Raw genomic sequence first — 16,668 nt, 5'->3', positions numbered from 1 at the left:
ATTATTATTTATATTTACAAATTAAATACGGGCCAGCTCACTAAAAGCTTTAGACATAGTGTTACATATCCTAATGGAGTTCAGTTCTTCATAGATCTTGACACAGCCTTCGTTTCAGTCCTCTTGTTGCTGTAGGCTCGCCAAGGTGATAATGAGATGTGAAAGACAGGGTGTGAAGGGGGAGGAAGAAGTGGTCTGTTATTTTGGTCATATGAATGTGAATGGCTTGATTGTCGAGTTCTCTGTGTATTTGTGGGTTCCAGTAAACCATGGAGGCGTTCAGTAGCTATTCGTAGTACTTTATTTTGGAAAAGTCTGCAGGTCTTTTCGTCAGTGTGTTGCTAGCTGTAATCCAGACTGGACAGGCTGGATGTCAAAAGAGGTCTATGGAGCGTCTTGTAGAGCAGTATAGTGCAGAAGTGTTTGTGTTTCTCTAATAAATAATAAATAATTAAAATAATTATTAAAATAAAATTATTAATAATAATTAATAAATGGGTATAACTGTTTCAGTCGAGTGTATGCTTGTTAAAATTTTGTGTTGATGAGTGTTGTATCAAAGATTGCGCCAAGGTAGGCACTTCTTGTATTCCCGTGCTTAAAATATGAGGTTAGTAAGCATTATTAATTGGGCAAAAGTTTTAGAACCGTGTATCACTGTTCAAAATAAACTACGCCATGCTCAATATAAGTTTTTCTTTTCTTACAAAGTGTACGAATTTCTAATTCCAAAACATCGTTTGGTGGTCAGCACAAGTATGTAATGGCTAAAAGCTACGTAGGCGTATCTATCTTATAGTATCATCTTGCTGACACTTGTATACTTACCGTATTTATCAGAATCGAATGCATACATTAATCTTTGGCTAATGAGAAAATTAGTTATTGTGAGATCTAAAGGTGTGACACTTGAATTGTTTTTTACCTACAATTTTCATTTGGCTTACCCTAGTAATAATAATAATGACTAAATTTAAAATTCGCAGAAAGTTGGTTGACTGCTAAATAATTTTTTAGTTTTCCGCAATTTTTTCAAAAATTACACTTAATTTTTTTTTATTTCTTAAAACTTAAAAGCTGTACTAACATTTTTAACTAATGGAGCAACTCGTACATTTAAACAGGGCAACAAGTTTTGGGAGGCAGCATAGAAGTGAATTTACCGACAGGTTAAAAGCACTAACCTTCAATGTAAACAAAAGTTTCTACGCATTAACGAAGTGCTCTAAATGCCAAAATTTCTTTCAAATAACATTTTTCACGTCATATATTTAAGAAAACTGATAAATTTTTATTTGTGATTAGGTTACGAAACTGAAGGTTCACAATCCACCCGAACTGTTCCGAGACCTGTCAAAAGAGATTAGACGAGCAGAAAGATTATTACTTCAGGCAAATCCTCCAAAGCCTGAACGAGAATCAAAAAGGATTAAAAGAAAGCCTGCTTTTGATGATTATATAATAGATTTTAGTGACCTAAAAAAGGCAAGTATCCTGAGATTAAATCAATAGTTTTGGTGGTTATATTCTGATAACTAATAGTGTGACAACAGAAACATTATAAAAGTTAGAGTCACAATTCTCAACATTTAGATTTATTATGGTTTTTATTTTCTCCAAATCAGAGAAAGTTTTATTTTAATTTTCTAAGTCCCCTAAAATAGAAAAAATCACTAGAACTTGATTTTTTGCACTAAATACATCCTTACAGGCCTCTTTATTTAAATTTTTTTCGAGAAAAATTTGATTTCTTTAGTGGGTGTGATTCTCAGGTAAGTGCAAATCCCGATACACATCTCTCTTAAGTGCGGTCAGATGTCGATTTTTATCCCTTGTAGTACAGGATTTCTGAGAAAAAAATCATATGAAATTTCATCGGATAGCAAGTAGGGTTTGCTTAATATACTGGTCTTTTTCGAACCATAGGCTGCTGACATTCGCTTCGTCCCCCTAGCATCATACAACTCATTTCAAAAATGAAATTAACCTGGGAAACTCGTAGGTAGAAAAACGCTCGCTCCCCTTTGCTTTTTTATAATTTCGTATATAAGAGGACATTTTGAAAAGTATTGCAATCGTGCAAATTTATATTTTGATGTTTCTCTGAATATGAAATATGAACGGTTTGACAATTTACTTTAAGCATCGTATACCGCTACACATATATATATTTCATACCGCACGATCATTTTATAAGAAACATTTAAGCAGGGGAAATAATTTTACTGGAGTTCTGAGGCAGTTGGAAAGTTCAATTGCTATCCTAGTGTTCCTTTAATTTTAAACATTTTTTTCGGAAAAATTCATTTTAATGGCTTCTAGGGGAGGAGTAACTTCAAGTTTTTGCCTAAAACGCTAACAAAATAGTGCTTTTGAAACTTGTGTATTGTATGTAAGAATGCATTTTTGGTCAAAACTCAAAATCTTTAGAAAATCGTAAAAAAATGTAATCAGAGAAAATCATTGTAGAGAGGTTCTGTGTCTTTTAGAAACTTATGTTTCTATCTTAAGAGAATTCTTCCATTGCAGTGAATTGAAGCCAACTGAATTTTAGTTACAGTTCGAACTTCGATGAAAATTTCTCAGTTAGTCGTTTAAGAATTGTATTTAAAAAACGCCGTTCGAGTTTGAACCAGATTTTCAGATTTTTACGCTAACTAGTCACTCCTAGTATTTGTGTGTGTGTGTGTGTGTGTGTGTTTCTGGAAAAATTATTTTCTGAGGGATTCTCGAAGAAACTTGGAGTTCAATTTCATTTAGTTCCTAAACTTCTCAAACAAGGGAGTTCAATTTCATTTAGTTCCTAAACTTCTCAAACAAGCTTCTAAAAATTGAAGACAAAGGACGCCACCTGAAAATGAGGAATCTAATTAGATATAAATCACCTATATTTAAATTATGAAAACAGCATAATAAACCTTTAAAATTTAATTTGGCTGTGTCAAATCACATTTTTTAGAATAAATTGGTCAAGAAAGAATATGGCAACCTAGAGCAAGAAGGTGAAGCTAGACTAGACATGTTCACATCAAGAACATCTAACGAGGATTTGAAAGCCGAGGGAAGTCCTGGCTGCAGCAGGGATGCTGCTAAAGGTGCTAGGTCTCCCAACTACGGTAATTGGAAGAGAATTAAGTGCGGTGAACTTAAAGTAGTTTTGACGAAAACTTTAATCAAAAATCAAATTTCGAGGTATGTATAATCTGATATTACACCGTATAATCGTATGGAGTTTTACAATGTTATATAATTTTATGTATTCGAAATGTGGGCATCGATGTTTTATACCATTAAACTAGAATCAGCTAAAAATATTCTATGCTATTCCATTGACCTAGAACTATGATAACCATTTATTAGTCTGGAACTATGTTTGTTAGCATTAGACATGGATAGAAATAATAGACAGTGTTAGACAGGGAAACGTTATTGGAGGAAATTTTAATGATTTTGGATCGGGAAGAATTTCTTGAGTTGATCTGTAACAACTTACCTCTGCAATCATCTGCAAATAATTTAAGAAGTTTGCAGATGCAGTGGCAGTTGAGAAGTTATATTAGCCCAAGATAAAGAGGACTTGGAATATATGATGCACAAAGTGGTTGTGAAGAGTGGAAACCCAGTAAAAATTCCGCGTGTACCTATTTTTTATTTTTTTTAGAAAAAATGTTAATAGTAAAGTATTAATTTGCTCCCTGTTTTACGTGCTCGAATAATCGGTATTTAAGCCACCACTAAGTATTTTCTGTTTTATCTCTTTTTATTTTTATCGTTTCATGCGATTACTTTTAGACATGTCGATTACGATTTCTTTGCTTTAATTTCAGAGATGAAAGTGTATACGACTTTGTGGATGAGGAAGCCGAGCAGATATCAACTAGATTTTATTCCGATCGTCCGTCCACGTCTAGCCCACAGAACCACGCCACTGCCAATAGTATAAGTAAGCACAGTATGTTACTTCTAACAAATATTCGTATGATCGTTATAATTATTAAAATTAAGGTTTCAACTCATATTCATGTTGAATAAGATAATAATTGAACCTAACTGATAATTGAAAATTTTAAGAGAGAAATTAAAGAGGGGCTTTAGCCTTAAAGGCCACATGAGTGCAATGCCTACATCTGTCTCCTTATTGGTATTATGTTATTGCTAACATTCTTAGGTAGGCAATGTTAGAACTCCTAGTTTTAATAACATAGGTGAACGGGAATAGCGACTTCATTCATTCTCAGTGGCTCTTTCTAGTATGGATTTTTTGGATTTCTTAGCAAATTGAACATTTACTAGTTACTGAGTAATAGAATATTATCACTGCTTCCTTGTGTTTACAGCGACTCCTGAGGGCGTTAGTGAAGTTAATCAAAAACATGATGGCCATACCGACTTAGAAATTAGGTAAGCAAGATACAAATTTTATCCGTAAAAAGCTACATAAATTATGGTGTGCCCAAAACAGTATCGGACCCCCCCCCCAAAGGATTATGCCCAGAATCTGGTCTCCAGATCTTCTGTCCAATCTCTTTTTTGTTTATAACCCATATATAACAATGCTACTCTTGTATTCAGTAACATTATTATCTAAATTGTTACTTTTGCGGCTCATTGCACAAAACCAAGTGCAATAGTATCAAAAGTCTAAAACAAGTATGTCTCCAAATAATTCAGAGCTGCTTATTTATTTATTACAATTATAGTTGCACTTTATGAGACAAAAAGTAAAATTCAGAGGCTTTTGTCGCCCTTTTCTATTATTGTTAAAAAGATAAATGTACCTAATTTTTTTCTAGTAATATTGAGGTAGAGGTTGACACCGAACCATTAACTCCGGCGAAGTCCACAAGAGCCGTTCCTAGTTCTGACGATGATATTTCTAGAAGTATACATCAGGATGAAGATTATAGTAAGTATAAAGTATCTTCAAATTAGATTGTAACATAAGTTGCAGTCATTATCTACGGGATGGATATTAATTGAACTAATTTTGTTTTTTATATTAGGTAAGCAAGATACAAATTTTATCCGTAAAAAGCTACATAAATTATGGTGTGCCCAAAACAGTATCGGACCCCCCTCCCCAAAGGATTTTGCCCAGAATCTGGTCTCCAGATCTTCTGTCCAATCTCTTTTTTGTTTATAACCCATATATTAGTGACCCAGCTGATACCGAAATGCTTAATAAAAATTCCATTTTGGTTTGAAACTGAAGGCAATTAAGGTATAAGATTGCCAACCCTTACTTTTTTAAATCCCTAATGGAATACACAATTAGATTTGACTTTACAGTTCTAATAGACTGACTTTTTTAAATAACTTTGTATGATATTTTAGGAAAATAGAGCCATCCATGATTTCAAGTCGTATTAAATGTTTCAAAACTGCGCTCAGTATGACTCATGCCATGAAACACATTCCTTATTGTAACCTATCAACGAGTACTAATAATACTTGTTAGATTTTGATCAAATCTGGATATCGCTACACCAGTTTCTGAAATATGTACAATTTCTATGTACAACAGTTTTTGGTGATAAAAGTTCATTCTATCTTTTTTTTTTGTTTTTTAAGTTCTTTTCTTCTCTTCTTTTCTCATCTTTGAACCGTCCTACTACTGTGCTAGTAATCTTATCTAAAGAAAGTTTATCGTCTATTCTTTTCAGGCAGAGGTTAACGTCCAAAAACGTTTAACACCAAATAAGGTGTCCTGGACGGAGATGGTAGCAGCACGCATTTCACTGTTAATAGTTTTTCTAATAAATAAAATACAGCTACACGCGGGATTGGAGTCACGTATAAATCCTCGCTTCATAACCACTACACCAACTCCTGCTCCTGCTGTTGGTAATAAATAGTGGTGACCATGAAGGCACTGTTCTTTTGTAGACGCTCGTTTCTGATGGATTTTCTAAAGAGAAGTTAGCAAGCATCCACTGTTGTGGTGGAAAGTGATAAGTTCATGCTCCAAAGATGCTTTTCTGATCTTTACCATAGTAAGGGGATGGCCACTTACGATGCCTTTTTGCACTGCCAGTTTTGCAGCAAGTGTACTATTACACAACTGGTAGGTTTGATCCAACAGCTTTCCGCATAAATGTCAAAACATAGTTGCCCTGAACATTTTTTTCGGTTTCACACATAGCAAGCGTCAGCTGTACATAGAGCTTCAGCAGCTCTATACTTTTTTTGTAGTGAAGTAATATTTAATATATTGTAAGACAGATTTTTAAAACAAATCCTTCACGATTAGCTGTTTGTATAACGAGTATAAAACACAAAGTCCAAGGTGCGCCGACATTCGACGTTGTCGATGAATTTTTAAGGCCAGGGAACTTTATTATTAGTTAAACAGTCAGTTTTTCACCAGTAAAAATTTTTACCTTATACTGCTGAAATTACTTTGCTGTTTTTTATGTTAACAGTTTATTTATCACTAGAAGAATCTTCACTTGATAATGAAGGAGAAGCTGGCCAGCGGGATAAATCTTGGAATCCGAAGTCTAAGGTAGCCAACGTGCACCCCAAACGCGATCGTCCTTCCAGACAAGGCACCCAGAAACGATCGTTTGGCAAGGTGCTTGAAGCTGCCGCAGCAAAACTCGTCAATACCCCGGTAACTAGTTCTACTATTTTCTTTATGCAAGATGTTTCTTAAAAGTCACCTATTTTTTTTTGTTAAATGCAGGTGAACACTCACAATATGCATTATTGAAGTGTGATGGAAATTGTGAGATATAAAAGTGAGAGACCAACACGTTTGTAGTGGAATACACAATTTAATTAATGAAAATTATTGTAACCAGGAACTCGCAAAAAATGAAGAATCTATTGCCATTCACGTATTTTCTCCAATTAGGAATTTTAGTTACATATTTATTTCTTATTAATATTACGCATTGTTACCAACGTTCTATATACTGAACTGGCAATGTAGTAAAGGGAAAAAGTCGCTTTCCTTTCAATTTTGACTTAATTTTGGGAACAGAAAAAATAATCGGGAGGGCTAAGGGTGAATAACTGGTGTAGGAGAATAGGAATTGAACTTTTTGCTCAAAACTCACGAATTTTGATAGCCGAGTGAACAGAAGCGTTGACCTTCCCAGTGTGTCACTTAAAATATAGTGAAAAAAACCATCAAGTTTCACTTTTTGCTAATCGTCGATTAGAAGACATGAGAAGAGACCTCGCCTGTTCGTTGTTGATCTTTTTTTATTTTCTCAGGCCTCCTGACCTCCCTTAAAACGGAATCTTACTCAAAACACTTTCCCCATTAGACATTCCTAACATTTCAAAAATTTTCAATAACAGTTTTACCTAGTTTAAAAAATGCTGCTCGATGAGAATGTTCATAATTAAAATTTGCCGTGGAATAACCCAAAACTGAAGTAGATAGGATATATTTATGAATTGGTCTCGAAAATATACATTAATATCAGCATAACGGGAATTAATTCATGGGATTTCAAGTTTACAAATGCCATTTAACCGACATTTAAAGCACTAACACTCGTCACGCGAATTTCGCAAACTGCCCTGAAACTTTTTGAACAGCTTAGTTTTTTAATATTTAATAAGCAGTTTTGTAATTCACAATATACAGAAAGTCAGTTGGGTAATATGTGCTGTTATTTAATTGCTGGTTCTTCGATTTTGAGTGGGGGAAGTAATGCCTTGCGTCATTTTCTTATTAGGGCAGTTTATTTTTGGTTGTACTATAGTCGCCATAAGAAATCTTCGTTTAAAAAAAATCGGACTTATCTAATTTTATATTATATATTATATTTATTAATCATTTCATAGCAACTAGGTGACTGTCCGTATTGTAAATAAATAATAATTGTATGTTACACTTGCAGGCAGTACCTGAAATGCCACTAGCCATAGACAAACCAGCAAAGGCACCTCCTAACCAACCTAGGACATCTACGCAGTCACCTAAAGGTAAATCGAATACTAATACTTGGGGAAATCGTATTTTTGACACTGGAATCTTAGAAAATCACATAGTTTTTATAATCTCCACAAAACAAAAATAAAATTCAAAATTTATCAAAATAGTGATGTTAGACCTGAAGATGATTCATAAAGTGACCAGAAGAAAGATCATTTCTATGCTCTGTCTAAATAAGTAAACACAAGTGATGCCGTACAAAGCTGAGTTTTTCTGAATTACGATTACTTATTATTTTACTTGTATTGATTCACACAATTAACCAAGGTGTTATCCTCTCAAGATGACCACTCTAACATCAGAGTACACTTGCGTGTATCATTCCTTCTCATTTAGTAGATATAGCAACCCATCCACCACTAGATAGATGCAAGGTACAAGCTTCGTTCCTGAGGAAAACCTTTTCTGCCTAATACTTCAAACTCGGCTATGCAGAACGTCCTAATCTCGAGTAAACTAATGCAATTTTGAAAAGGTTAATTATTCATCTCATTATATGATTTACAACCTTTTAGTGCGAAACTTCTAGATATTTTTATACTTTATTAATGCTTCTTTTACATCGAAGAAACAATCCAAAGGGTATTCCTTGTTATCAGATGCTTTATACTTTACTTTATTAAGTGCTTCTTTTACATCGAAGAAACAATACAAAGAGTATTCTGTGTTCTTATATACCTGTTCTTTCTGCCAACTAAATTATCAGCGCTGTATCTGTTCACATATTTTTATATGGGCATATTAATTTTTATGTAAGGTATTCATTATTTGCTAAACCACTGTACTCCATCACAAACTGATAACAATTTCCTTTAACTCCTTGGGCACATACGAGGTAAAACTGTTAGCACTACAAGCTTGAAGGTCGACGTAGACAAAATAAAAGGAGTATCATTAAAATTGAATTATTATTATTATTTTTATCCTTCTGTGTGTTAAATATATCAATTTATGAATTGGCTGTCTTTTCTTAAGTTAAGGTTTATAAAATAATTTGTACTAGTGGCAACAAGCCCCATTTCAGAAAATTAAAAAAATTATTACTTAAATCCATAAAACTGTATTTATATTTACAATCATTCTCTGTTGCAGCCTCTCGTTCGAGAAAGAAGTTGTACACAGCCAAACAGCGTCTTGGAAAGATATTAAAGTTACATAAAATGAGGCATTAATTTTGCGCTACTGAATCTTAATCAGTGTACTAATGAAAAAGTGATATTGTTATAATTAATGTCAATAGGTTTTTTTCTTTACGTTAATTTCAATAGGTTTTTTTCCTTTATGTTAAATGGTTTAGTATCATTTTATTTATCAGTGGAGTCCTAATTGCATAGCATTTTGTTCTCTGTCATAATTTTGTTTTTTTTAATATATATTTATAATATATATACATGTAAATGTTTTAAGTGCCTATTGTGGCTGCGTTAAAACATTTTAGTTTACAGAACCTGCAATAATTTTGAGGAAAAAAAACTCGAAACCTTCCGTGTGTTTCATTGATGCTGATCTAAAGACCTAGTTGCGGTGATCGGTGAACACTCTCCCTCAGGTAAAAAAGGCCAAAAAAGGTTATTATTGCAAATCTTATAATTGTAGAAGGAGATATCTCCCCATATCATTAGAATTTTCCCCTTCAGTAGTTTTTGCTGTATTAACTCTGGTCTCAATATTTCCCTAATGTCAAATCTGCACAGGGCTTTTGAGTTAATTAATCCCTCCCAACGGAAATAATACAAGCCGAAATAGTGGCACTAGACCTGGGTCTTATTTTGGTCATCAAAATACTAGATTAAAACTACAGCCGCCAGCCAGTTCAATGTCTCAAGCGTGGCCATTAGAAAATTGTGTCATTTCTTTATATTCTCTATTTCACACCTCCATTTGGCAACAGCATTCACCCATACTAATCAGCAATCCCAGCTTGCAAAACCATGGTCTAATGCTTAAAAGATCAAATACTTTAGTACAAATCTCCCTTCCCCTCGATCAAAAAAAAAAAATACAGTATTAGAAATAAAATATAGGCACATTTTGATGGCTTGCACAAGGCCAAAAATCTTTAATAAGTACGTTTTCAATGAAGACTCTACTTAAGCATTTTTTATTTAGGTTATATTCTTCAAAAATTTATCATGTTCCTTAAAAGCTTTTTTTTAAGTTTCAAGAGTTGTTTTTATTTTTATCTTCAATTAAAATTATTTCTTATTTTCAGAATTGTTTTTCTTTAGATCATTGAATTATAAGATCGTAGTGTTTTTATTTTATACTGTATTATCATTATTATTTGTATTATTTTTTATTTTTTTAAAGAATGTTCAATTTTATTTTTTATAACAAAGCCAATAAAAAATCTCATCAATGATTTGGCTTTAGTTTTGTATAGAATTCAATTCAATTCAAAAAACAAAAAATATGCGCTGTGGTTTTATGTATTATATATTCAGGTTTTTTTTTTTTTTAAATTTCTTAATTGTGTTTAAGATCTTTTTAGATAAGTTTTTCTAATTCTATGCGTTTTTTTTATATTTTTTTAGAAGATTTCAAATTGAAATTTTAGTTCTACTGGTTTTTTAAAGCAGCCAAATTTACCTTTAAAGCAGAGGTGGGCATTATTCTCAAATATTTATCCTTATTTATCCTAAGTAAGGAACAATACCGTATGTTGCAAAGCTCCAACGGTTTTTGGTCCAATTTTAAGCGGTCATTTCACTCAGGATATCTAAAAGTGCAATTGGGATTCAAAATGGAGGCTGCTTGTAATAAAAGTATACCAAATTTATTCTTTGTTATAAAATAACGAAGTAATGTAAACGAACGTAATTCTTTTATCATATTTGATATAACTACGAAGAAATAAATTATTTCAAAACTTCATTTCAATATTCAGTTATACCAATAGTATTTACATGTAACTAATAAATTAAATAATTTCATCTCTGCTTTGCCGTGTCCACCAAAGTTTAAAAACCGACATTCTTAGCAATTCGAAAACTTTTTTTTTTACCAGTATAGCCTTTTATTATTATTATTATTATTATTATTATTATTATTATTATTATTATTTTGTGCACAATCAAATATTGCAAGGACTTTTTTTTTTAATTTTGATTAGACTTTATGTATAATTAACCGAAAGGAACAACCCAAGAAATCACTCAAGAAGTCCCCTGAAAACAAAATCAAGAAATGTAACTAAAGGACCCATCTAAAATGACTTTTCCTGGTAAATTGCTTTTAATAGAAAAGTCAGCCCTATGTGAGAGGATGTTTAAAAAAAATGCATAAAAACTTAAAATCCCTCTCAGCAGCTCATCAGTGATACCAAAGATATCTTTTGTGATTCTAAATCAGAGGTGGGAAAAATAATGGGATAAAAAAATTAATTCCAGAAAGTTATTTTAACGGAAGGATGCGAACCATTTCCGTACGGTGGGTAACTGGAGACGCGATTGGATCTCATCTCAGTACACACAATTCTCCGAACCTTTGACAGGTTTTCGTAAGCTCAAACTACTTTCAATTAACCTTCTGAAAAGCCAAGTTGTAAGAGCTTTAAACAATTTAAAAGCTCGTTGTTGATCGATAGCTGCTACTTCCTGTTCCCTCTAGTGTTCCACAGTCCGCGTTACCGTAAGCTAGAATGTCACAAACGCGCAAGATTATTTGAAATAACCAGTTATTAAGTTAAGTTAAATTAATAATTTTGAGATAATGCCCACCTCTGATGTAATTTGCAATATATTAGTGGTTAGCTTCTATATTTTATATAGATTTTATCTGAGTAGTTTTTGTTTTTTAGAGAAGTAAATATATTTTATTTTATATTACTTCAAAACGATTGAACACTTGAAAGTTTTATTCTATTGAGATGATTGTTGTAAAAAGGGCAGTCCAAAAGTAATAGGTAAAAAATTCTCATGATTTATTTGCTCAAATTCAAGCGTAACCCCAAAATAATTTTTCTGTACAGTCTCCATCTAAGTATAGTCGCCAGAACTCAAACCCCTTTTATAACCTTTTTGTGATCCTTTAGATGATGTTTTAGAGACTGGATGAACCTCGAACCTTGACTATAGGACACTTCCCGGAAATGCTCCGGTCACCAATGACCGGAAAAAAAAAATCGACATAATCTCGAAACAAAATGGTTATTTTGACAGAGGATTGGGAGGTTGTTTGAAGCAATGGTAGTCCCCTGTTTTGGTGGAATTGTGTGACTATATGAGCCCTGTTGTCTGGTTGGTTATTGGAACCTGGTTTATTGTAGTATGTATATTCTCACCTGTTCAGGTTTTCTGTTCTGCTATTGCAAAACAAAAACAACACTGTTCCTGTAAACATTCATTTGTGATGGCTATTTAGATCAAAGTCGCCTGCTAAAACCTTTAGCAACTTTCGAGCAGTTCCAATAAAAATGTGTGCCTTACTTTTGGACTATACCTTATAGATCAGTTACTTAATTCTAAAATGTTTCTTATAAACAATCTGGTTGAAACAGTCTCAAAACAAACGATCTTACCGACGATTCTCAAAGTTGTGGTTAACAAATGTACAGTAAACTATTGATTTTTTACTAAAATTCAGCACTTCTAAAAGTAAAAGCTTTTTGTTGGATTGTAATTTTTTCAAGCCTTAAATTATGAGGATCCTTGGCTGAAAAGTGTTCTATTCCAATAAAAAAAATTTAATTCGAACTAATTCAACAAATTTTAGTAAGCGAAATTCCGTTTGATTAGTCCATTAATGTATTTTTGGTGGATATCTATGACTTTGGTTGTGAGAAATAAACACAATACCTCAAAATCGTTTTTAACATTTTTGTTTAAAACATTTTGTTAAATGACATTGTTTTTACAATGTCATCATAAGTTAACCTAAACATTATTTAAAACTGAATTATAATCACAGGAAGGTTTCTCTTGTAACCTATTACTTCTCAGATATCCTTTAAAACGCGTGCACATTTGATACCCATAAACTTCTTGCGGTTCCTTACTACATTCTCTCTAAAGCATTGCCGAATTTTACAATTTGTTTTCATAACATGCGGTGGTTTGTAAAATGTCGTCTAACTGAATTAAAAACATTGCCGGTGTTAATGATATTATTATCTTTCCCGTTTTTCATTTATTTAGTGCATTTACTCGAAAATCATCAGTCCTGTACTTCATTGAAATGAAATTTACAAACCTTATGATTCACTACTTAAAGTGCCTGACACTGTTTGCGATCCACGTAGATCTCTGGTTTCAGCAGATTCAAAATTTGTGTGGGTTTTCTGCCATGTCTAAGATAAGATAATGCTATAGTTTATTGTTAGATTGTTTATAGTTAAATAAAGTTGTCCGCGTCGGCCTGCAGTGTTTGACCGGATTTTAGCTACAATATTTTTGGCAGCTCCATTTATGGCTGGGTGTTTAAGTTGTGGCACAATATGTGTGATACTTTTTCTTTCACAACCTCATGAACCCCTTTTGTCACTAAGTTATTAATAAACCCAAATGATACAAATGATTTCTTGAAAGGTTGACCTACCTCTGTGCTGGTGTTTTCAGACATGCAAAGATCTCATGTGCGCATCTATGATTATTAGAAGCATTAATAATTAGATAAATTTACGATTATTAGGTTTTTGAAATAAACAAAGATTGCCAAAACATAACTATTGACTTTATACGTTTGTTAAAGGACTAGTTAAAGGATACGTATATTATCAAGGTTCTAGTTAATACATTTCTGTTTGTTTTGTGGCTTGAATCACTTACAATTATTTCTAAATATTTAATTTTGCTATCTATTTTCCCTCTAGGTATTCTTAATAAATTATAAATTATGCAGCTAAAAGCTGTTTTAATCAATTAATTTGGAGTGTAATGAACTTTGGTTTGAAAGAAATAAATAAATTCCAATTATTATTTTTAAAAAAATCCTTGAAGCCAGAGCTCCAAGAGTGCTCTTAACAATTATTTGAACATTGTTTGTGGAGTCTTTTTCACCAGATTTATATACAGTTTTGTTTTGAGTGCAATTTTTGTTTCACACTGCCAAATATTTAATTGAATTTCCTTTGTCGGAAATAAAGTGAATGTCTGAGTAATTGAAAGAAAGTTTGTGTTTTTTAACTTTAAAGTAGAAAATATTGTGGTTACAAGAACAGATATTTAAAAGCAGTACATTGCCTGGAATTTTGTTAAATACAGGTTGTTCCAATGCTCAAACTGAAGACTAATTCTGGTATACTCGCTCTCTCAAATTTCCCGTACGAAATTCTTTAGTAGTGTGACTTAAGGGGAAGTACAAATTTTGCATTTCCTTTGTCGGAAATAAAGTGAATGTCTGAGTAATTGAGCCTATTTGGCAGTCAAAGTAACTCAGCACTCTCATGAGTGTAGCATTTTTATGGTGAACAGCATTAAGCCTATGTGAGTTGTGCGCAGCTTAGAGCCGCGCAGAGCATCTTCTAACTTAATTTGGTCCTTTACCAGTCTGACCTGAGCACTATTTAGGATTATTTGACGCATTTTTCAGTTTGACCATTGCCATGATATGCAACATTAAGGCTGTGAGGTTCAATGTTTGGCCCGAGTTTATAATTTTGCCAGTCCAAAGACATCTAAATTTAATTTGTACTTTTACCTATTTAAACCTTGTGACGTCTAAAGGCTAAGCCGGAGTATTTGGGTCTAGAGATACTGTACTGTAACAGATTATTGGTCAAACAGTGCAACCTAATTTGTAACCTTTACCGATTACCAATACGGACTGTAACTATTGATCTGACGGATCAAAGATTTAGGCGCGCCAGGATCTTTATGAAAGTTGGCTGCTATTTTTTCACTAGACAGAGTTTTTCAAATATTTTTTGAGCGTGGACAGCCAATATTCAAAATATATTGTGATATATTAGGATGGTCAAATGTAAACAAGCCTTGTTAGTGCCCGTTGGCTGCGAAGAGGTTCGAGGGTTTTGGGTGACGTGAAGATGGGTGCTCGAAGAGAGCAGTACCCTTGCTAGCCCCTTCTTGCTGCTTTCAATGTCTATCACAATGAGTAATAGAGAAGCAGTTTGAAGTTACATTAACATGATGTATTCTCTTATTTATATATTTAATCTTACATTACATATGGTATTATAAACGTTTCTCGTGAACTGATTTTTTTTTACTGCCCAGATTTGTCGCCATTTACACCCATAGGTCTTGAGAAACATTATTTCAACAAGTTGTCCCTTTCTTAATCATCGCAGCTGTTACTGTGCGCAATAAGGAGAGACGTCCTAAAGTCACTGCGCCTTTCCAGAAACCAGTCCTGAACGTTTGGGACCCCTCGCGCATTCAACGGTTCCCCAAATTATTGAAAGGCTGTTTTACTTTTGATCTTTCTAATACAAAAACGTTGCTCATGTGGGCGGTTTTTTAATTTTTATTATCTGTTTTCATTTTGTTCAGCGTATGCTGAAGTATTGTGAGCGTGAATTTTTATTTGATTCAATACCTGATCTCATTATTTTGTAAACAGATGTATTCTATTTATAGTGAAGCCACAAGTAAGATTTGTGATACATAAATACATTATATGTAAGGAAATATATTTAAATATTGATATATTTGGTATATAATGTGATTTCTTTTTATATGTTGTAAATTATTAATAGATACAAATATATATTTTTGTAATAAAGTTTTTTTTGTCTAATTCAAGGCCACAACAGCAATAAAGGCATTCGCCCTGGGTACCTTTTCCAACTGCAGCCTCCGAGCAGTCCTCTCGACAGTTTTACCAAAAAAAAGTCAAGAGATTTCTAGTCAAAAAAAGAAGATGTTCTTTTAAAATGTCGATTAAATTTTCGTTTTCTAATAAGTAAGATCTGCCATACTCTCACCAATTATTCATGAACAAATGTTTTCATTCCTACTTGACTGTAACTCTTAAACTCGTATTCACAAAATTACACTCTATTACGGAAAGAAAGCAACGTTACATTTTGACTTTCTAAGTAACAGAATAATTAGTATTTTAATTCAAAATTAACTCGTGATTACTTGAAGTGCGCTTCGTTTTTCCGAAGTCATCGTAATTTTCTACTCGACGAGCAGTTGATCTTGCAGGAGTTTTCTTCATTTTGAATTTTCTTTGAGCTTTCTTTATTGGTGAAGTCCATAAACGGGCAGGGTTAGTTTTTTCTTGTGTTGCTCAATTCAAAATGATGTATCAGATTAAAACTGCTGTTATATGTTTAAAAAAAAAAAAAAATCAAGCACATGATGGTTATAAAATTCTAAAAATAAAAAAGAAACAAAGTGCTAAATATATGCATGTAGCTATGTAGCTACATTTAACTTTATTCTATTTAGCCTGTCATTTTCAGACGATTACATTCTAGCTATAATCTTTATTAATATTATTATTATTATTTTATTTTTTTTTTGGCGCATCAACAGCTGAGGTTATTAGCGCCCTATTATTATTATTATTATTAAAAGTATTCTTCCGTCCACGACACCTATAATTGGTAGTTGGACGTAAAGCCCGCCTGAAAAAATAGGCAATTATTTTACTTTACTTTTTAAAGTATTTTTTAAAAATAAACTCCAAAAATAAAATACTAATCAATAGTTTTGATTTCTTTTCGCATTAACTTGACATTTATGTTTATTATTTAAAAAAAGAAAAAAAACAGGTACTTGACAGTTGATACTAAAAAACAAGTACCTGTG

The 16,668-nt window shown here is 32.7% G+C and overlaps 1 protein-coding gene across 3 annotated transcripts in view; it reads left to right on the top strand.

Moving 5' to 3' along the window:
• LOC141459143 (histone lysine demethylase PHF8-like) overlaps positions 1-15,632 on the top strand; it is a 29,024-nt gene extending 13,392 nt beyond the window's left edge. For all 3 annotated transcript variants that reach the window (XM_074137795.1, XM_074137794.1, XM_074137793.1), the window contains exons 10-17: positions 1,306-1,485; positions 2,960-3,192; positions 3,828-3,943; positions 4,338-4,401; positions 4,794-4,906; positions 6,423-6,613; positions 7,857-7,941; positions 9,044-15,632. In XM_074137795.1, the coding sequence (XP_073993896.1) occupies positions 1,306-1,485; positions 2,960-3,192; positions 3,828-3,943; positions 4,338-4,401; positions 4,794-4,906; positions 6,423-6,613; positions 7,857-7,941; positions 9,044-9,123 (1,062 nt within the window). In that variant the 3' untranslated portion in view covers positions 9,124-15,632. The remainder of the gene's footprint in view (positions 1-1,305; positions 1,486-2,959; positions 3,193-3,827; positions 3,944-4,337; positions 4,402-4,793; positions 4,907-6,422; positions 6,614-7,856; positions 7,942-9,043) is intronic.
• Positions 15,633-16,668: the final 1,036 nt, after the last annotated feature.

The sequence above is a fragment of the Rhodnius prolixus genome, unplaced genomic scaffold (genome assembly GCF_049639745.1).
Source record: "Rhodnius prolixus isolate KJV_2025 unplaced genomic scaffold, Rpr scaffold_11, whole genome shotgun sequence".
NCBI classification, from domain to species: domain Eukaryota; kingdom Metazoa; phylum Arthropoda; class Insecta; order Hemiptera; family Reduviidae; genus Rhodnius; species Rhodnius prolixus.
Note: the sequence above shows the minus strand (reverse complement) of the source record. Positions and strands in the feature narration are given on the sequence as shown.